The 22379-nt window shown below is 38.9% G+C and overlaps 1 protein-coding gene across 5 annotated transcripts in view; it reads right to left on the bottom strand.

Moving 5' to 3' along the window:
• Unc5c (unc-5 netrin receptor C) overlaps positions 1–22379 on the bottom strand; it is a 397832-nt gene that overhangs the window by 66273 nt on the left and 309180 nt on the right. For 3 of the 5 annotated variants that reach the window (XM_017796389.2, XM_008826187.2, XM_029560223.1), the window contains 3 exons: positions 13362–13542; positions 9473–9640; positions 6988–7152 (listed from right to left, as the gene is read on the bottom strand). In XM_017796389.2, coding sequence (XP_017651878.1) covers positions 6988–7152; positions 9473–9640; positions 13362–13542 — 514 coding nt within the window. The remainder of the gene's footprint in view (positions 1–6987; positions 7153–9472; positions 9641–13361; positions 13543–22379) is intronic. The other 2 variants (XM_029560222.1, XM_029560224.1) reach the window with 1 other exon arrangement.

The following is a 22379-nucleotide window of genomic DNA, read 5'->3' as shown; positions in this document are numbered from 1 at the left end:
AGAGAGAGAGAGAGAGAGAGAGAGAGAGAGAGAGAGAGAGAGACTTCTTAAAATATATATTTGTGAGTGGTCTAAAAATTTAATGGAGTTTTAGAAATCTTTTAAATAACGTGATCATGTTGCACAATTATAGCTACACGGCATCATGCAACTAATCAGGCTTATCAGTCTTAGTCTTAGACTAAGACTGGTTGTAATCAGGTAACATGTACATAGAGGAAACTGGAAAACATATAAAACTAGACTTCTACTCCAAATCCCCATGACTTCAAAATGCTTTATTTATTAGCTTTCAGTATCCCTTGCAATGAGGGTTTTATAGAAGTAGATATTTCTGCAACTATTTTAAGTACGGGTTTTAGCAATCTAATTTGAATCAACATGATGAAGTTCTCAGGATCAACCAGTAGTATTTCTGTATTGCAAATTAAGACTCTTACTGCCAAGACCACACTGTGGTTCTACCTTCCTTCAACATTTATTTCTGAAAAAGCCATGTATAAAGAAAAACATAACGGGATTCTAGGTGCAAAAAAACATGCAGAAGGGAAAGCACAGAGAAAAACAAAAACACCTATAATCTCATTAGAGCAGAAACTGAATGCCTTCCATCAGTCTTCTTCCTAAGCTTATTCTGATATAGTGATAGGAAAATGCATATATGAACCCGAATCCTGCTTTTCTGAGCTTCAACGACTTAAATATTTGAGTGCATGTATCATTATCCACTCTATAGAAAAAGCACATATAATTGAACATTAAGACTGAGATTTACAACTGTGAGTGCTAAGCCATAGCTGGAAACATCTATATCATTCCCTTGCTCCCCAAGGCTCAGGAGACATCTAGGAAGAGGAAGCAGAAAGAATGTAAGAGCTGGAGGATGAGAAGAATGGCTCTGAGATGCTGTTCTCGGGACATGACAAGGCTGATATACATGTGAACACACAGCAACTGCTGATACTTGCACAAGACCTGCACGAAGTCAAGTCACTTGAAACTTCCAGCATGGAGGAAAGAGGGGCTCCTGAGGCACAGCCTCTAGCTGAGGAGCTACTGGAAGTTAGTGGCTGCTGCGGGGAGAGAGAGCCATTTTAGTGTCAGAGGGAGTGGCCACTAATAGGTTTTTCATGTCGTTGTACCCATGCATACATGGACAGCACTAATTGCACTCAGTGGTTTTATATATGCACCTAATATCCCATTATGGTTCTCATTATACATGGCCTTTTCAGAAACAAATGTTGAAGGAAGGTAGAACCACAGCATGGTCTTGGCAGTAAGAATTTCTTAATTTGCAATACAGAAATACTACTGGTTGATCCTTAGAATTTCATCATGTTGATTTAGATTAGATTACTAAAACCCCTACTTAAAATAGTTGCAGAAATGTCTACTTGTATAAAGCCCTAGTTGCAAGAGATACTGAAAGCTAATAAATAAAGCATTTTGAAGACATGGGGGTTTGGAGTAGAAGTCTAGTTTTATGTTTCCCAGTTTCCTCTATGTACATGTTACCTGATTACAACCAGTCTTAGTCTAGGACCCTTTGATAAGCCTGATTAATTGCATGATGCCGTGATATTTAAAAGATTTCTAAAACTCCATTAAATTTTTAGACCACTCACAAACACATATTTTAAGAACTCTCTCTCTCTCTCTCTCTCTCTCTCTCTCACTCTTGCTCTCTCCCCTCTCTCTCATGTGGAGAGAAAAAGTAGGGCAACACAGAGGGAGAAGGGAGAAGGAGGGACAGATAAATAAAACCAAGTGTATCTGAAAAAGCCACAAGGAAATATATTACTTTATAAGCTTACTTAAAAATACATCTGTGTGTGTGTTGTGGGGGTTATAGATAAAGACAATGTAACAAAACTTCCAGTGCCAGGCAAGGGAAACTTTTTTTTGAATTGTTGGTCAGAGGAATTCAAGAGATTCCCCAAATAATATAGCCTATTGCCATAGCACTTGGTTGCCTCGCAGAACTTGGAGGAAGATCCTTTCTCTGAAGACCTCATGCACTTTGGACACAAGACCGGAGGAATACAGCTGGAGTTGGCCTGGAAACCTCCTCCCTGAGGACTGGCTATCCAGTATTAGAATGTGCTATGCAAGCTGCCAAGGGAGAAAAGCAATCAGTAGCCTACCCAGTTATAAAGCCAATGATGGGAAAATCATGTAATAGTGACACTTTCATCTTGGGGGTTACCAAGAGCTATTTAATTGGTCTTAAAGCCTGCTCAATAGGAGGGAATTCTTGACTGGTACTGTGAATGTAGACAAATATTCATGGATGGAAGGGTAATAGATCATATAAGAGAACCTACTACTGCTACTTTCCTAAACCAATATAATTTCTAACTATATTCTAAATACTCAACCTTACATCCATAGATAAGTATTGCTGTCTCCACTCTTCAAAGAAGCTTTGATCTGCAGCAGATAGAGACTATAACAAAGCTCCACAACCGGTCAAAATACAGACAATAAATGACTGTGGATAGTCTAGCCCCAAATGATACAGCTACAATGCAACTTCTACACCCAAGACTCAGGGAACATCTTGGAAAGAGTGAGGGAAAGATTGTAAGAGCCAGAGGACCAGGATGCCTGCTGTTAGATAGTGTCTTCTACATGTGACTGGGAAGCTGCACCCATATGCACAATAGGATTGCCTAAACAAGGTTTGCATAATGATAACACCAGCTGACTGGACAATGTGGATGGGAAATATTTCACAAGGTCCCACCTCTAGATGAAGAGATACAGGTAATCAATGGCTGTTAAAGGAAATAAAGCCAGTTTATCCAGGGATGAGCTCCCTAATAGGTTATCCAATCCCAAGTGTTCAGCCCTAAACACATGTACAGACAAGCACTGCTAAATGGACTCAACAAATATTTATATATGTACATGCAGCAATAATAATCAAAGAAGAGGTCATAAAATTAATAGGGAGTTGGGGAGAGATGTGAGAAGAGTTGGAGTAGAAATGATGTAAATACAATATTAATGTATTAACTTCTCAAAAAATAAAAAAGCAAAAAATTCCTTTCTCTAAATAATTATAAAGAACTATGTTTCACTAGCAAAACATAAATGTCCAACTACAAACTCATAAACACTTAGCATAATTATCTATCTAAAATTTTAAGTAATTTTATAAGTGATCCTCAACACTTTGTATGTGAGTGAGTGTGTGTGGCATACGGATGTGTTTTCATGTGCTCACCTGTGTGGAGACCAGAGGTCAACACTGGGTATCTTCTTCTGCTTCTCCTGTTTAATCTTTTCAACAGTCCATCTGATTTTCCCCCAAAATGGGACATCCTTTTAACAATATTGTATTTTTTCATTGTTTTTATACTATTTTTTAAAATACAGTTTGAACTTATACTTTAAGTCACTCTATATTCTAATTTAGATTGTCTTCTCTCCATGTTATTGGAGAACTAACTCATTTATTATGCTGTGGTTCTCCCTTACACTGGAGTGTTTTCTTGGGTGATTTGAAACTTTACTATTTCAAGTCATTTTCAGGAAGGGGCTATTTTTGTCATAGATCAATGCACTTAGGTTGCAGAAGGGACCTCATGGAGTGTCTTGCTGTTTTCTCTGTTAGTGTTCCAGAAGTTTTTCCAAGTATGTTAATTATATGTCTTTTGTTTTTTCCTCCATGCAGCACATCTTAAACTTCATACCAGAGCTGGGCAGAGCACTGTGGTTTTATTATAGATTTTACTTAAATGAAGACATCATTTTCATTTTCCCTATGTGATTTTCCTGTGGTTTCTTGGAATGATGGGTGAGAACCTTCTAGTTCTTTCAGGGTGGGCAGCAGCTAATGAGTCACAGCTCCAGCCAGAGTTTGTGTTTCCAAGTCTCAACATGTTTCTTTCACAAAGCCAGGTATTCTGCCTCAGACCCCAATCTTAAACCATAAATTCCAGGCCAAGAACCCAAATCTTGTCCACTGTGCCTCTCAACCATTCAGTGTCCATCACACGGTCACCTCTTACTTTGCCTTGCAATTATTTTACTAACACTTGAAGATTTCCCTCCCTTTTGTCCTTTCTGTCCCCATGTGTGTCTCTGTGTATGTTTACATTAGTATTTTAAGTTTTAATAGTTCATCTACTTTTTCTACATGTTTTAAATCAAAGTTGCATATGTTGTTAGGTGGTAAAGAAAGAAATGTGTTTGAATTTGGTTGCTTTGAGCAAAATAATGACTAAGCATCAATAATGTTTTCTATATATTTCACATTGCATATATCTTAAGTGACAATTTAGCTGGTGAAAAGAATACTACACTGTGGTATCTAGGAAATTCTGAGTCCTATTCACATCAATTATGAACTCTGAGTTTCACTTACCTAGCAATATAGCTCTATTCATATCAGAATTATTTGTATATAAATTTCAGTGGATTTAGAGGTTATATTTCTTTTTTAAAAATATTTTATTTATTATTTTTATTTTATGTGTATGTGTGTATCACTTGCATGTAGGTAAGTGCACTCATATCATGCAATGCCTGCGGAGGACAGAAGAGGCTGTTTGATCCCCTGGAACTGGAGGTATGGACAGTTGTTAGCTGCCATGTGGGTGCTGGGATTCGAACCTGGTCTTCTGGAAGAACAACCAGTGTTCTTATCCGCTGAGCCTTCTCTCCAGCCCCTAGAGGTTGTATTTCATATCTGGTGCATTATTAAGTAGGCTAGCTTTATTTTGAAACAATAACATATTGATAAAAAGTTTAACACATGCAAGATATGAATTTCCCCAAAGCAAATACATATTAGATCACAGATTCCTCATTGGTAATTGCAACTCTGTATATTTGTTTACTCCCTTCCTTTTTCATAATGTCTCTTAAATGTTTGCTGTTTCATCATTAGAAGAGCTTTTGCATTCCAACCACAGGTAATATTATTTCTTTGCAAAACTTTGGGAACAATACTCTGCCAGAAATACCAAGTTCACTGGTAAACAGAAACTATAGGTCTCACTGTAAAATACTATAATTACACAGTGCAGCAATCTCTGTGGAGTTTTTTTAATCACCCAGGAAATCAATAGTAGTATAGACTACAATTCTTGGTTGGACTAGAGTAGATACAGGAGAGCAGATGAAAGAGTTTATCGACTTAGTAGAGACTGTTAGGCTAGGAAATCAGTTCATCAGAAAGGAATGGCTTTTTAACTCAATGACTTCAACCCAAATCCCAAAGTGTTTAATTCTAACAAGAGATTTGATAAAAAAAACGAACAAACAAACCACAAACCAAAAATGCCAGATGTACCCCAATTCATCTTTCTTACTCATAAACATATCGCAAGCCATAATTTTTGGAAAATAGCCAACCATGAGGAAAAATTCTATTACAGCTGTAAGAAATGATCTAAAAACTGAAGAACTGTTGGTCATGAAGGTCTTAATTTGAATGCCTTGTGTTTGTGTTTGACACACATAAATTAGAAAGCATTTTGTCTAAGAAAGGTTGAATGTCCCAACATGTAGCTTATACTCCTTGCAAAATAAATGACTTGGAATTCTAAATAAATGGAGTAGAAGCAATTGGTTGAATTATTGTATTAAGAGAAGAAGAAAGTGTAAGCTATTAAAAAAAAAAAAAAAACCACCAAACCTCCAAACATTTTGGCTTCTCAATTACCTGAAGTGACTTGTTCCATATAAAGGAAGAATACTCGATGATAGAAAAATAACATACATGCTGTTAATACTTTTGATCCTCAAACTGAAACCCATGCCAGATGTGTGAACCCTGTGTCTCTGGATATTTAACTAATAAAGCAGCTGTCTTCTTTTCATTCTTTCGTTTCTGGCCCAAACAGTGAGGTATATGGTAGCTCTCCCCAGTTAGAAGCTGAGACACAGCCTGCTCTCCTACAGGGTTAGGAGTGGAGAACACAGTATGAGGGGCCTCTTGGATTCTTATCAGCATGGGCAACATAATTATTATTTGTATTTTAAGTAAGAATGTTTTAAGTTCCTAGGTATATAGACTCTTAAAAAGTAAACAAAGGTGCATGTGCAGTGAAAAAAAAACTACTTGTTTTAAAATAACAAACACAAATACTTTACAGGAATAAACTGATTATATATGCAATGTGTGTGAGGAATGTCAACCTTTGGTCACTATTAATTCAGATCCAGATAAGCACAATTATCCATTTGCCTGAACAGTTCTAAGCACCTTATTTCATGGTCAGGAAGAGATGATAAATTCTGAACACCTAAGCCCTCTTCAACAAATGGGTAGAAGTTTGCAAATATTGAAATCAAGCTGACATTTCACTGTTAAAATCTAGGCAAAAGATGAAAATACAGAATACTTAGCTCATTGAATCTAACATTACCACCTGAGCTAACTTTCTGCAATCATTCATTTTTTTTCTGTAGTATGTCCTTTGAATAAGTTAAAGCATACCCATGTTATAATTTCTAACACAAAACCAACACATTCAAGGAATTGTGAAGGGAGTCTTACTAAAGATTTATTGTACATTCATAAAACTACCTACAGACATATTTACTGTCCTTATATATTTCACATCTCATGGATATTGGTTCAGTGCCAGCCATGAATTGTGAATAAATAGTTCTCTTGTTGGAAGACACATTTTGACTCTTTGAGGGGGTTAGGTACTCTTATGTGCACTAAATAAAATGCAGTTAACATTTTCCTGGTCTGGAAAGAATGACAGCCCCTCCGTGAAAATGACTAAACCACTCCTTGCTCACGTGAAAGCAATACCGCATGTCATCTGTTAGCTGGACACAGCTCTCATTCATTCTGGTTCCTGAGAGGTTAGCCTTTCTCAGCTTTGAAAGAAAACTGGAGTATAACCATATCATCACATTTTAAATAGGTGTTCTTCATTACTAATATTTCCTTCAAAGACATACAAGTGGCTTGATCTCAGGCCCCTTAGTGACTACAATTTCCTCGGTTTGACTTACTCTGCATGCACAGTCCATCAGTGCAGTTCTTGGATTGCAACACCAGGCCATCACAGTCCTTGCCCCCATTCTTGGGGGCTGGTGCTGTGCACTCCCTCCTACGCCAGTGGGTGCATTCTGTTCCACAGGTAGACCATTTACTCCACGAGGTCCACCTGCCATCCACTGCCATGAGAAAAGACAGCATCAGGTCAGAGGGAGAAGCAGCTACTTGGAAGGCAAAAGAAGCACAGCTGGATTCTAACATAACAACATAACAAGATCTCAAGATGGAAGCAAATGCTTCTCTGATAAGCCTGGAATTCATGAGATCCTCCAGAGAACATATCATGCTCTACATGTGTGAGTTCTGTGTACTCTGTGCCTCACTCACAAGCCAACGAAAGCTTACTGGGACACACCAGGAGCTAAGTAAAGAGGAGGTCATATGGCTTCCATTTTTCCATTAAAGCGAGCATTTCTGGATTTAGTAGTGAAGATTAGAATGTTGCCTTTCTGATCTAAGATTCCTTCATTTATAGTGTTATACAGACAGTGGAAACAAACTTGCATGAAAGGTGAGAGAAAAGGAGGTGTAGTGCAGAAGGAACCCATGGTCCCCTTTCTTCTCTCCTCCTTCTCCACTTACATACTCTTTTTTATTTTCTTTTTCTTATCCATGCCACTTGATTCTGCTTAAAATCTCACCATGCCTTCTTGTAATAACTATAGGATTTGTAAGTCATGTGATGATTCTATTCCATTATTTAATGGTACATCCATTTGTATTTAGGGTGAAATAATGTTTAAGTAAATCCTTAATTTTTGCAGTGATGTAGTAATTTGGAATTGAATGCTTTTCTTTTTAATTCTGGTGGGTGTATTTTGAGCAATTTCAATGATAATGATCTGAGGTATCTGTTTTGAAAACATACTCCTTAAATGCCAATTTGAAAAATGTACAGTAAATTTCATTGTCATACTTCAAAATGAATCCTTTCATGTTTCTTGGATGAAAATGTTAAACCAACTTTAAAAAGTGTTTGATTTTCCTTGAAATGTATAAATAATGATGATTATCTTGGATTCTACACAAAACAATGCCAAACACCATTTACTGAAAATTTAAATCTCTCAAAGTCTGAACACTGGGAAAAAATTTATAAATTTTAATAGCTTACATAGATTGGTAAATCTGTATCACAGTCTTGTTACTTAACAAATGTATAACTTAGAATGTGCATTAAGATACAAGCACAAGGTATACATTATAATTTCCATCATATAGAGTTGGCTACACAGCAATTCCAAATTACCTGGAGTGAAGTGCTTTGCTGTAGATCAACTTAGTATCTTAAAACACTAACACGTGTACACACACACACACACACACACACACACACACACGCACGTGCGCGCGCCTGTGTTCTTCCTACTCAAAGTGATCAGTGAACTTTGAATTACAGGAGCCAGCACCCGGATAAAATATGGGAAAGTATATGATAAAATCTGAAATCCTAAGCCCAGCTACATTTCAAATTTTCTTCCATAAATAAGAGCTCTCAAAGAATTCGGTGTAGGAAATGCAAACTGTGGATTATATTTTTCTCTCCACCCATTTCTGACAAATGTTCTATTACAGAATAAACAGTACAAAATTGGGCAAAGCCAAGAGGACTAAGTAGGTGGTGCATCCAAAACAATGAAATTGAAACAGAATCACTAACCTTTTGAGCACAGTGGACTTGTGGATTATCTCAAAAATAATTTTAGCTTAACTTCAGAATATGTTATATGACTAGGTATTTTAGTGGAGTGATTTGGGTTTGGGCAAATATTAACTCAAATTTACCTAGATTCAAGAGCTGGTAGCATTATAAAATACTGCAAGATTCTGCCAAGAGGTGGAAGGATGCAATCTTGCCGTAGGAACCACTGCAAATAACTCACAAAACAGATGACTAACACGTACAGATAATAAAGAGCTGACTGCACTGCATTTTCAAAATCCATTATCTCATGTGTCACAAAGCTTTGCCTCCCTTTTAATTCACTCTAAATGCTTTATTTGCTCTTGCCCAGAAACTGACACCACATATCAACTATTTCAGTATAAAACAGTTTCTAAATTTCAGTTCCAATTAATTTCCATGGTTTTCTCAAGATCAAGGGTTATTATTTCTAACACGTGGTTTTCAGTGCTGTTCAAAGTCCTTGAATTATAGAATCTCTGATTTTGGCTCCAGCAGCTTCACTGAGTAGCATAGGTAGAATATATTCACGGCGTTCAATCTCCTACTTCTATAGCGCTTTGCAGATCAAGGTGAGAAAGGCAAGGACTGTTTGGGGGAAGGTCTCTGAATCTGTGGGAGGGTAAACAATGAATGTAGAATGTATTTCCATTATGTTCATCACACTTTCAGTCTATATTAAGTCTCTGTATCTATTTCCGTGACTTATTTCCAGAATTGGGGAAGGTATTTGGAGTGAAACACTGATTATTTACCTGGACATAACGTCGTACATGCTATTTTCTGTGCACTCTGCCCTTCACAGAAGGCCCCACCATTGAGTGGGGCTGGGTTGGTGCAGGTTCTTGTCCGTTTCTGATACCCTCGTCCACAGCGGCTGTTACACACAGACCACTCTGTCCAGGTGGACCAGCCACCATTTACTGAAGATGGCAAACCAGAAAAGGTGGGTTACACATGTGCAAATGTACACACAGACATAAAAAGCACACAGACCAAAGTCATCTCCATGTGACCATAAAAAAAGATTTCAATGCTAGAGGTGACCATGGATATCACTTCAGAGTTGTGCTGTAAAGTTGAAGAATCTAAAGTCAGAGATACAAAAATATATTTACCAAGATTAACTCACCCATAAAAATAAATTAAGACTATGTTCTCCTTTCCTTGGCTAGCATCCTTTTAAAAAATATATATTTCCTTACCTAGCCAAACTCCAAAAATTACTTTGGACAGCTTATCTCGCATAATAAATGTTTACATCCTAATGCCAAGGCTTCAAGCTGAAGTCTGGGAACTGAATAAAACCACTTAGACTTCAAACAACAGATGAGTGATTATTTTTCTTCAGCATTTGCAAACTTCACAGCTTTTTAAGAAATTTTATTCAGTTTCACAAAGTAACACATGAACCTAGTACAGAATAAAATCTTATAATGTTGGAGTTTTAAGCAAATTGACAATCTGACTGAGCTGGCAATTGGTTGATGTATTTGAAATGAATCCTCATTTTGTGCAGAAGGACTAATTACAACATTTGATGGCGGGGTCAGTACATCTGTGATTATAAAACCTGTATTCCAACACTACACCACTCACTTCCTCATTGCATAGCTCCCTCTAGAAAATACTGAACTTTTAAAAAAGCAGTTTTCAGGGCCAGGCATGATGGTGCACACCTTTAATCCCAGCACTTAGGAGACAGAGGCAAGCAGAGCTCTATGAGTTCAAGGCCAGCCTGGTCTACATAGTGAGTTCCAGGATAGCTGGGACTATAGGGAGACCCTGTCTCAAAAAGACCAAAAATAAAAAAAAAAGCAGTTCAATAATGTAAATCTATGCAATTACTTTAATTTACAATTTTAAGAACAAATTATTTGCTAGCAGTCAAAACAGAGTGGAATGCATATATCCATTTGCCTCCTGAGGGTAGAGTGTTAACCACGGAAGCAACATAAACTTCATATGTGTATGTGACTTGCCCAAAATTTCATTTTCTAGGAAACCTATTTTATAAAAAAATAAGCAAAAGTATGTCATATTTACAGATGCCAGAGAGGTATTTTTTCATAGCAGAGATTTTAATATAGAGATTAAATAAATAGAAACATATGTAATACTAAAAAAAATCAGAAAATGTTAAGCTGTTCAATTTCATGCTATTAAAAGTGATATTACAGGCTATTTAATAAAACAGATATTTAACATTTTAGTTTAAGTGAAAATAATATATGTATATTCCTTATTTTAAAGTACTACCAATCTGTAGAAAATATCAGTGATACAATATTAATTTCAAAATATGTTATCTACAGATGACAGAATCAAAGGTCTTTTCTTCATTGAACTTTTCTGTTTTCCAGATTTTCTCTAAAAGATATATATTTGTTAGCCCAAAGTGATATCAACCAAAAAGTATATATAAAACAGACTCAGAATAAGAAATGTTGGCTAGAATTTTTTTTTGTGGACTTCTAGTGTGTCCAGCCACAAGCCTTGAACAACTTAATTTATGGAGCCATGAAAAGCACAAGCCAGTGGTAGACAGGTAGGGCTTCAGTTAGTTTCCAAGAGCATGCTACTTGCTCAACTTTATAAACTTCAAACATCATGGTGTTGTTGTTATAAATTGCTTACTGGAATAATGACAGTTGGTATCAGAAGTTATAGCATACATTTACCACTTGGCTAAAACTTTAATGAGATGAAAAATCAGAAACTTTGAGACAGGGGCTCAGAAAATTGACATTTAAAAAGCCAGCTAATGGCCGATCTAGTCCTAGAACATGGGATTCCTGACCTTTAATCCTGTCCTTTGTCTGAAAATGCCTGTTAGTTGTATTTGATCCTTATTAAAAACAATGCTTTCATTGCATTTATGGATACTGAAATCATGCTATACATAGGAAGAGATCTACATCTGTATTAAATATCTATATAATACATCTATATATAGTGTGTGCTCATTAGTTATTTACGATTGGCACATACTATGATTGGGCCCCATTTGTACTTTGCATTTTAAATGCTGTTAATCAACTATTTCAGGCAGCTTAGACTAAGATAAAAACCAAGAAACAATTTCTTGTGATTTAAGAAATGCAATTGCTTACAATTCAACACAGCCATTATCTGGACTAGGAAATTAAACCCCAGAGTAATCAGAGGATTAAAAAAAAAAAGGAATGCATCTGTCCTGTAATTAAAATGACAGTTTTAAAGCATCACTCTGTTCAGCCTCTGGAACATCATAATGGTTTCTGTTCTTGTGACTCCTCATCTCGTCAGCACACAACCACACAATAGTACTGCAGAGAGGCAAAAATTTACTGCCTATATTTTTAGGTTTCTTTTGGCTTGACGTGAGACTGAAAATGTTATATATAAAATGGGTCAACAGGTGAAAATGTAGAAATCTATTTAATACAAGTTTTATGCATCATAGAAAGATTTCAACTTTCCATCCTTAATGATAAGGATGTTACTTTCCTTCTAGTACATGGAATTTAACTTTCATATGGGAATTTCATCTCCTATTTTTAAGAAAAAGAAGGAAGCCAGGCACGGTGGCACACACCTTTAATCCCAGCAGTCAGGAGGCAAAGTTAGGCGGATCTTTGAGATGGAGGCCACCTTGGTCTACATAGCAAGTTCCAGGCCATCTGGGGCTCCAAGGAGACACTGCCTCAAAAAGTGATTAAAAAAAATCAAAACAAAAATAAACAAACACAAAGAAACAGAAGGAAATTCAGAGTGAATATTTTCACCTGCTACTCATGTGCCTTCAAATGATCAAAAGGCTGGAATGACATATTTTAAGTGCTTCAAGAGTCTCTGCAGTAAAACAAAGGACACTTGCCAGTAACCAATCCTTCCTCACATGCTATCAGAATCCAGGACCCTTGGGTATCACTTACCACTGAAGCAGGGAGGAAAAGCTCTGCTGTATAACAGAGGTGAAACCTGGGTGTGTTCAAGAGGAAACATCACCTCAGAATACTCAGTGCTTAGTTTTCTGTCTGACAATACATCAGTACTCTGAGGACCTAATGTTGTGAGAAATATGCAAATGTACAGACTAATATCTTGGTCTATAAAATACCTGGAATTTTAGCTGGGGAGATGAGCTCACCTGTGAAGTAACTGGAAGGTAATGGAGTGTTCTCCACACAGGAAGGTAAAAGCACCCACACCACATCAAAGGGAATGTGAAGTTCCATAAAGAGAATCTACAGGTTTAGGGAGGTGAATAAGATGTTCTACAGAGTGAGAAGTTCTTTCATGAGGCCTTGCCATGTGTGGGGAATGATGGTCCCTTCACCACAGCTGCATTTATCATGGTTCTGCCGGCCTCTGGTGGAGGCAGGAGAGGTAATGGGGGCGTACAGTGTGTTTGGGGAACAGGTTGGGTCCACCTTTGCTGAGGTCCCATAATCACAGGGCCTAGGTGCAAACAAATATAAAGGAGCTACATGGTACTCAGGTGGAAATAATTAAACCTTACTGACTGTGCACCAGGTTGGAAGGAAGAGTAGTGGGGGTTGAAAAGAGTTGTCTAGCTTGATATTCTAAAATGAAATAATGCTGCTAAGGAGGAAGTGTAGCTTGACATGGCCCTGACTGAACCACTGAGAGCTCACTCACCATATACGATGATGGTGGCGGTGGTACTTTTCCTCTTGGCGACAATGTTTTTGGCCACACAGGTGTAATTCGCAGTATCTGACAGACGGGCCTGCTTTATGATGAGGTTGTGATCAATAGTAATGTAAAAATTACGATCTTCAACAGGATCAATTATGTCTTCATTTTTCAGCCATTCCACCTAAAGATACACAAGAGAAAAAAAAAAAAAAAGATAATCCCCAGTCTTGATCACTGTATGGCTGTCTGTCCTGACTTGGGTTTTGTACTCTTTATAACTTTGTTCTATGCTATGAACTTCTGCCAAGTTGGGAAAGTAACTTTCTGAGGTCATATTAAGTATCACTCACCTGCCAAACATGCTGATTCTGTCTGTACTACATTATTCTCAAATGTCAATGAACCAGTTGGGAAATACAGTGTTCAAATTGTTTTCACTTTGCCCTGCAGGCAGGAATGGGGAATGAGCACTGCCAAGTTCAGAACCCAATCAAAAATAATAGGCAAAGCATTTCAAACTGAACCCAAACCTTTTGCTACTTGATTTGTTTACTCTTGGCAACTTACCTGCTGCTTTACAGAAAAGAATGCAAGACTATAAAGAAGCTCAGAAGGCATTTTAGACATCATATAGCTCTAATAAAATATATTCAAGTGATTTACCTGTAACCTCACTGCAACATATGGATTAAATTTCCTTGAAAATGCACGGACATTAAAACACAGCTAAACTTATATTTGGAGATGCATGTAGGCCAAAATATTTGGGGGAAAAGTTTCCCTACCAACGTTCAACACAATCCAAATAGCTCACAAGTCACACTCACATCTCTTTTTGAATACTTCTAGTATTCAAATCTTTGGCACGTGGTTTCCTCTTGGAGAACTTGCCTTAAGACAGTTTTGAATAGTGATTCAAAACTATCAAACCATTGTTTCTCTATGCAAATGGCATTGATTTAACAACAGTGATGTCCATATCGAATAAAAGAAGTGAAATATTCTAGTGTAAGTGCAAGGTGTTCTTCTGCAGGGCAAACTATTTCTTATCCTGGAAAGCCTTTTTTTTCTGTGAACCACTTTTTCCATAAAGAAAAACAACACTGATATTTACTACAGTTAAACTTTCCTTCTGCATTACAGTGGATGTGGACACAGGTAACCTTTACTGGGATGGAGTCAATATTGTTGCCATTTTCAAAATCTTAAAGAGCTTCTTCAGCACTGTAAGAGGTCTGGAAATTAATCTCTAAATCTGTCAATGAGCTTGACATAGCACAGTACAGAGCTACTTGTATAAGGCAAGAGACTCTCAATAATACTACTCTAAGCCTTCAAGAGAGGCCAGATTCAGAGGGAAAAACAAAACCAATCACAGTACTAAGAAATAGAAATGGATGCAGGTGTAGATTACAGAAACTATTTGTAATGATGCAAATTCTGAAACAGTCAAACATTCTTGATATTTGCACTAATGGTAGTGAAGGGAATGGAATCCAACTGAAGCTGGATTATTAAAATATGAATTTTGTTTTCAGATGCAGACCATACATGCTACCAGTGGCAAGCTGCAGTGTATATTTTCATATGCGTTGTATCTTGGTGGATTTTCTACAGAATTAGCCCTTTGTATGGTACTCTGGGATTGCTGGAAGTACACAAAGGGCAAAATGTACACTAAAAGAAACCTTGACAGTAGCTGACAGCTAGTGTTACTATTTCTTGATCTAATCTTGGTCTAGGCCATCCGTGCCATCTTAAGTTCTTGCTGACTGAAGGCAGGCTTGGGCCCCACTCTGCTTTCTTGTACTCAGACACATTTCAAGAATCTATCCTGATACTCCTCCCTCAATGGCATTCCTCAGACTCATGGATTCTCTATTCCTTGGACACTCCTAGGAGTACACAGCTTTCCCTACATGCTCCCTGTCCGCCACAGTCCCGTGAGTGCAGAGATGTGCTGCTGTCCAACTGAGTCAGATCTGAGTGCGTTCTCTAAAGTTCCTCTCTATGGAGCAAGTGGAAGTTTTATCATGAGACTTTGAATTATCCCTCTTCCTTGTGTTTTTATTTTCTCTCTTTTTTCCCCCCTATTATACTTTACTGGCTTTACTGGGAACATGTCCTTAAAGATGGCTTATGTTCAAGTCAGACTCATGGTCTGCTTCCAGGGAACCCCAGAATGATGGTTTATCTATGTAAATTGATAAGCTGTTTAACAGTTATACTGTTTATCACAGAATTGTGATACTATCCTAATCACAATTGGCATAAAGAGATCTCCGGGGATATTACAAACCACTAGTCTAGTTTATTTGAAGAGTTTATAACATGAAAGAAAGAGTTCAATTTGCATGGTTGGCAAAAGATTTAAAAGGGTTAACATGATAGTTGGGCACATGATCTTTTTGTTTCTCACATACAACTATTTCCTTTGGGTCTCTCATTGTTGAGCCTCTAGGACCTGAGAAGCTCCTATGATGAGGGGACTGTTCCTGGTCCCTGGGGAAGGCTATTGTCTTTCTTCCCTACTCAGTTTCCTACACTGTCTTCTATACCTTGTTTGGAAGGAATGCTGGTATCTAACAGTAGACGATAGCTCAGTAATGCCAAGGTAAGCCCTGATGAGACAGCTCCCTTCCTCATTCACCCGAAGCCCAGCTGTGCCACTGGTTCTGTTCTGTGTTCACACTCTCCAAGTTCCCTGTGCCTTGGAACCAGGTAGCAGAATCCTCCAAAACATCATGCTCTTTTTAAGATTGTTTATTTTTTATTTTTTCCACATCAATCCCATGCCTTTTGAGTCTTCCCAAGTGGAAGGTGTTTGGTTTCCCAAGTCCAACAAAAAAACTCCTAAGCCTGGACTTGGTTCGTGCCCTTATTCCACACTGTTGTTCCAGATCATCCTTGTTAGGGTTCCAAAGAGCAGCAGTTTCCCCCCTCCACAACAGGGACCTCACCTTGACCTTTGAAGTCAAGGGAAACAAACTGCTGAGAAGCAGCCTGCCTTTCCTCTGACCTCCAAAGATAAGCAGATTCTACCTGTTAACCAGAGATTTTAGAAGCTGTTTATCACAACAGCTTTTCTTAAGAGGGAAAAGGTAAACACTTCCAGACCCTAATCCTACCTGCTTTTCCTGCTTCCCCCTCCCTTATTTCTCCCCCAAACATTCCCTCCTTCTACACTCTAAAGCCCCCACATATAAAGTCCCAGCTCACAGCCCATGGGCTGACATCTTTCCCTGACATCTTTCCCTTCCCTGAGGGAAAGGTGCCCCGTGCGAAATAAATCTGTATTCCTACCTATCAATCCTCTCTTCCTAGTTTGTAAGATTACACCATCAGATAACTCCTGATGTCTGCATTATTTTTGTAGAAGAGTTTTCTTTGTTCATAGTCATTATAAACAGTATCATTTCTAAGAGTATTAAATAGATGCAAAGATGACAGGTTCAATATTTTGGCCCCTCAGTCCATGGTCTGCATTGATGTAATGATCTTGTCTTCTAAGCTCACACATTTCATATAGAGGATTTTCAACCTTGCCTTCACAATATTTCTATTTATAGAATATTTTTAATATATCAGTTCTAAAATGTACATGAAGGAAATCTCAAGAAAAATTTAGCTACTGTTAGATTACTGATTTTCAAAATGAGACCCCTGGATGGACAGTGTCAGCACCCTCCCCCAGCAGTGGGATGGAATACAGAATCTCAGTTTGCCCACTTGGACTCACCGAACTAAGGCAGGCATCCTAACAAGAGCTCCAGGTTACCTTTGCGTGCACCAACATTTCAGAAGCACTGATGTGACTCTTGTCCTTATCACTAAGTGTTACCCATCTGTAGCCATAGTTTCAGACACCGTCTCCTTTCCGCACTCATTTTATGTCCTTCATGCCCCTTCCCCTGGGGCTCCCACTCAGCACCCTTCATCACGTCCTTCCACCTGTTTTACTTGCCAATTTTATTTCTCATTCTCCGGCACTGCTTCCTTCTTTCCAAGCGTAATATCCGATGTCTAATTTGATGAACAATCTTTGCATCATGTCCCAACTTTCTCATTCCTCCTAACTCCCAGGTACTCACTCCCCTTCCATGCTTCTGTGCCTTGAAGTGGATCATGACTGGATACAACCATCTTCAATGGACTCATTCCAACTTCACGGCAACAGAACCCTTAATTCTGAAAAGCCGTGCTATAGTTTTATCATCTGCATGGTGTTCACTCTCTTAGGCAACTGCTTCCTACTTTGTGCTTGCTCCTTGAACATTGCCTTCCCTTCGGTCCTCACAACTAATGGCCAACATTTCTATATCACTGAGAACTGGGCGTTCCTAAGTTCCCACTCTGCATAATTACACCTACGATGTACTCCCTCTTGTCACCAAGGGAGCTCTCTGGACTCCTATAAATCAATTCTGATGGATTAGTGCATTGTATCCCATTCCCTTTATTCTATTCCAGGGCAAACCCCAGAAATTCTCCCTCTCCTTTGAGTCATTCAATTACCCACCTCTCTGGAACAATTTCCATAAGCATATAGATATGTTACTATTTTTCACAATTTCAGACAAAATCCTTCCCACTATTTGTTGCCTCTGTTCAGCCCAGAATTCCTCTGCAGGCCTTCAAAGATTCCTTGGGAGAGAGAGACCCACTTGTAGTCTCTCCAACCCAATGCTCTTCCATGTGCACCTTCAGCAGGACCATCCTCAGTCATGAGTGGCCTTGTCACCATGTTGCTGGGACTTAGCAGCACATGACCCAGTTGATCCCTCTCCTATTGTCACTTACTTTATCTGCACATGACACTTTCTAGGATCTGTCCTGCTCACTCATCCCCCGCAGCTTTGTTGGGGTAAAGTGTACCCCCACAGGTCAGTTCTAGATTTCCTCCTCTCTCTTGTCAACCCAGAGTCACCTCCTGGGTGAGCTCATCCTGGTCATATCTCTAACTGTATCATGTAACTGCTCTGCTGTCTAAAAGTGGCTTTCTGAAAGAACCTTCCAAACCTGCTCTTCTTAGCAGAAGCCCTGCAGCTACTTAAATGCTCCATAGTTTAGTCCAGTCTTCCTCTCTGCCCATTTGATGTTGAGCAAGATTCTGGCTGTTTCTAGTCCCCTCAGTACTAATTCCTTCCAGGTCCAAGCCACAATGTATCTCTCCTGGATTGCTGACAGACCTTTCATCTTATCTCCTTTTCCTTTGCTCCTCAATCCTCTATTCCAAACGATATACTTGGGGTGACTCATGCATTCCCCATAGCATGCTACTCCGTATCTCCAGACCTCTAATGATCCCTTAGCTCAGCCCATGTCAGTACCAAAGTCCTTACAATGAACTATTCAGAAGCTCCTGCATTGCCAGGACCCCTAGCCTCTCGGGCACTTGCCTCTCACTATTTACTGCCTTTAACTCTCAGTATGCAGGCCCTGCTGCAGGTGTCCATACACACCAGTGTGCTCTTGCCTGGAAGATGTTCAATTTACTGGTGCATCTGCATCTGTGTGGAATATCCTTCCCCTAGGTGCCCTCATGCTCTGCTCTGCTATTCCTCTAGAAAGTTGTTCAGGCATCAGGTTTTCAGTGCACTGTCTCCTGGTTAGCCACAGTCTCTCTTTCGGCCTACACCCCGAACTGTGGCCTTTTATTTTCTCCGTCTCACTTACCATTTTACTAATTATGTCTATTAGCTGTGAGTCTTTTTACCTCGAATACAAGCTATATGGATTTTTGGTGTTCCTTTTGTTGCTGTGCAGCCCAAGCTGGCCTTGAATGCTGAGCCTCCTGAGATCTAGGATTAAAGGCATATTCCACCATGCCCGGCTTGTCTGATTTTTCTTTCTTTCATCATTGCTGTGTTCTTCTGCTCTGGATCTGGTCTATTATTATTGCTTGGCCAGGATTTCCTAATTTATGAAGCAAAACCAGACAGTGGAGTGAAATCTGGCATGCACATTTTAGAATACTATTGAGGCTGGTGTTTGTCAATCAAAATTAATATTAAATATATTTAGTGAGGGCCAGCCCCCTAAAACATGGTTTTAATTAAGTAGATTTAGCTATGGCTGTTGTTCTGATGAGGATTAAGAACTCAAATCCCCAGTGCCTTGGAGGATAAACTGTCTCACCTCTGCATGAATTTTCCAGAGAAGCAGGAGGTGGAAGAGGAGTTTCAATTATGCTGCGAAATTCCCAGTGACCCACTGCTATCTGAACCTGAGGCTATCTGTCCTATGGTCAGTAAGTCCCTCTTGAAGGCAGCATGTCCTCATAGTACATTTTAAACCTGTATATCTGCTAGAGAATACAAAAGAGTAGTTGAGTAATTGCTATATACTTATCTAGTAATCATAGACTCTGGGTGATTTGCAATATAGATTCCTAAGGTGTTGGGTCTGTCACTTAGTGGTCCAGCGCTTGCCTATCATGAGCATGGCTCCTGGCTTCAATCTCCATTACCATAAAAAAAAACAGGAGGTCCAGATCAGTTGGTAGAATGCTTTCATAGGTAACACAAAACCTGGCTATCATCCCCAGTACTGTATAATCTGAGCCTGGTAGTTACAAACCCTCCCTGGAGGTTCAGAAAGGAGGATCAGAATTTCAAAGTCATCCTATGCCACATAGTGAGTTCTAGACTAGCCAGGGATACATGAAACCCTGTTTCAAAAATAAGAAAAGAATTTCAATTTTCAATAAACTAAGAGATCTTATGATTTCAGCTCATCCAGACACCCTGATTACAGATTCCGTGTAGGCACTGTGTCAAGTGCTAGAAGACAGACAGGTAAGTGCTTGTTTGTGGAACTGTAGATAAGAGAGACCTGTAAACACAACTGGAGAGGGACACATCCTAAGATGGAAGATGAAATATATAGAGGAAGGCATTTGAGGGAGGAACAGTTGAACTTACTCCTAATGATAGAATTCAGGTTGCTGGGAGGCAAAGAGGGATATGGGGATTATGAGGACACAGAGAAAGGGTACGTGTTTGGGAACAAACGGCAGAGCCTCTTGGGGAGTGTGTGTACTGGACTATCAGATGCTAATTTACTTCACAGCCCTCCTGGAGTGAAGCAAAGGTGGAGAAGTTGACTTTCTAGAAATCACACAGGGACTCACTCCAATGTCTTACTAACACATTTGACCTTCACCAGTAATTCCTCCAGTCTAGTGAAAGGGACAAGAGGCTAGACATCTGACACCACTTTGGTACAGGAGCAGCTGATCTAGAATGAATTCAAAGTAGGCATTTTGGAGGTAGAGACTAGTTTACTAACCTGCTACAATACAGGTGAAAACCCCTCTGAAGGCTAAAATTAAGGAAGCGGGAAGGGAGGTAAGGAGTCAAGAATGCCTTTAGTAAGGACTGGGCTTAGGAGTTGGCGGTATGTGGGAAGAGGTGGACAAGGGGGACTGCAGTTTGTAGCCTGAAGGCCTGAGTGTGGAACAGGGTTACCGGAAGTAGAAAAGACTGGAGGGCAAAAACAATGATTTCCTGTTGGCTGATCTTATAAGGAATCCATGTAGGAGAGTATGGTCTGCCAACAGCCAGTTACTCAAAATTTCCATTGATTTTATAAACAGTGAGTTGAAAATACTTTAATCATGATGACTTTTGCTTCTTTTCAGTCAGCTTCATCTTAATAACAGAATATACAGGTATTGATTTAAAAGGATATTTGCAGTACAAGAGGGCTGAAATAGTATTTAATTACTATTTTAGGCTTAGACAAAATATTAAAGTGCCATTACAACTTGAGAGAAAGAGGAAGAGGAAAATATATGAGAGTATTTCTGTTTATCATGTAAGACTACATCAACAAGAGAAATCAATATGTAATCGTTTTTAAAAAGGCAGAAAGATTTTAAGAGCCAGGAGTTGTGATGACCACAGAGTTTTCCAGACAGCTGGGGAGTTACTCATATGAACTCCCAGCAATTGTAAGTTCAAACCAGACAAAATTCCAGCACAGACATGGGGAAGTGGGTAAGAAACCCCAACCCCACCCAAGGAATATTGGAAACTGATGACTGCTGGGAAGGGGAAATTCAGTCTTTTTTAAGGGTATGACTCTTGGTAGGCTGATCAGGCTCCAGTGGGTGAACCCATATTGAATGACATTTGGAGACAGAGATTTGGCTCTATAAGCCTTAATATATTTAAGTACCCAGAATTGAGGGAGAAGTAGTAAGGGGAGGTAGAAATAGGGGAGGAGATCTAAATATGATCAAAATATATTGTCTGACACTTCCAAAAATTTAATTAAACAAAAAATCCTTTTTCTTGACAGCTCCAGAATCGGTAGTGTGGGAATGAGTTTTATTAACAGACATAATCTGGACTAATGACTTTCAATTAACCCCAGCAAAACCAAGCCCTCTTGGGTCTTCTGATGGGATGTCTCTTAGGCAAACTCAGTTTCATACTCCACCCAAACAAGATAATAAATGAATGTGGGTGTGCTTGAGAATTAACATATCAAAGTGCTGCAAGCATAGCTTCTACCTTTTGGAAACAGCAGCAGAAATGGGGAAGGGACTCATGTTGTTGGCTAAATGAGATGCTAGGGATGAAAAGACAGAATGGTCTGTGAAGAGTAAGGGTGGAGCTGAACTTGAACCTGTGCTTCCCCCAAAATGGAAAAACCATTTTGAATAAATTATGCATGTGGCCTGATGGGGAACACAGTGGGAGAAGCAGGGTCCCAGAGGCAGTTCCATTGACATAGGGTGAGGACACAGACAGCTCCATCTGCATAGGTGGGCAAGAAAGGGCACGGTTCTAGGAGACATGGTTCTAACAGACAGCTAGAGAAGAATTAGTGTCCCCCAAGTTTGGGCCAACTCTTAAAAACTTAATTTAAGAGTCAGTCTCTTTGTTCAGGTGATTATGATGTTGGCATAATAATATACATCACAAGTAGTACCACAGAAAATGACACTCTTCCATTTGAAGTGACTTATTGGATATGTTGTATATAAGATTATTAATATAGAATCTCTTG

This window comes from Nannospalax galili, unplaced genomic scaffold (genome assembly GCF_000622305.1).
Source record: "Nannospalax galili isolate Female #2095 unplaced genomic scaffold, S.galili_v1.0 scaffold189, whole genome shotgun sequence".
NCBI classification, from domain to species: Eukaryota; Metazoa; Chordata; class Mammalia; order Rodentia; family Spalacidae; genus Nannospalax; species Nannospalax galili.
This window is presented reverse-complemented; position numbering and strand designations above follow the sequence as displayed.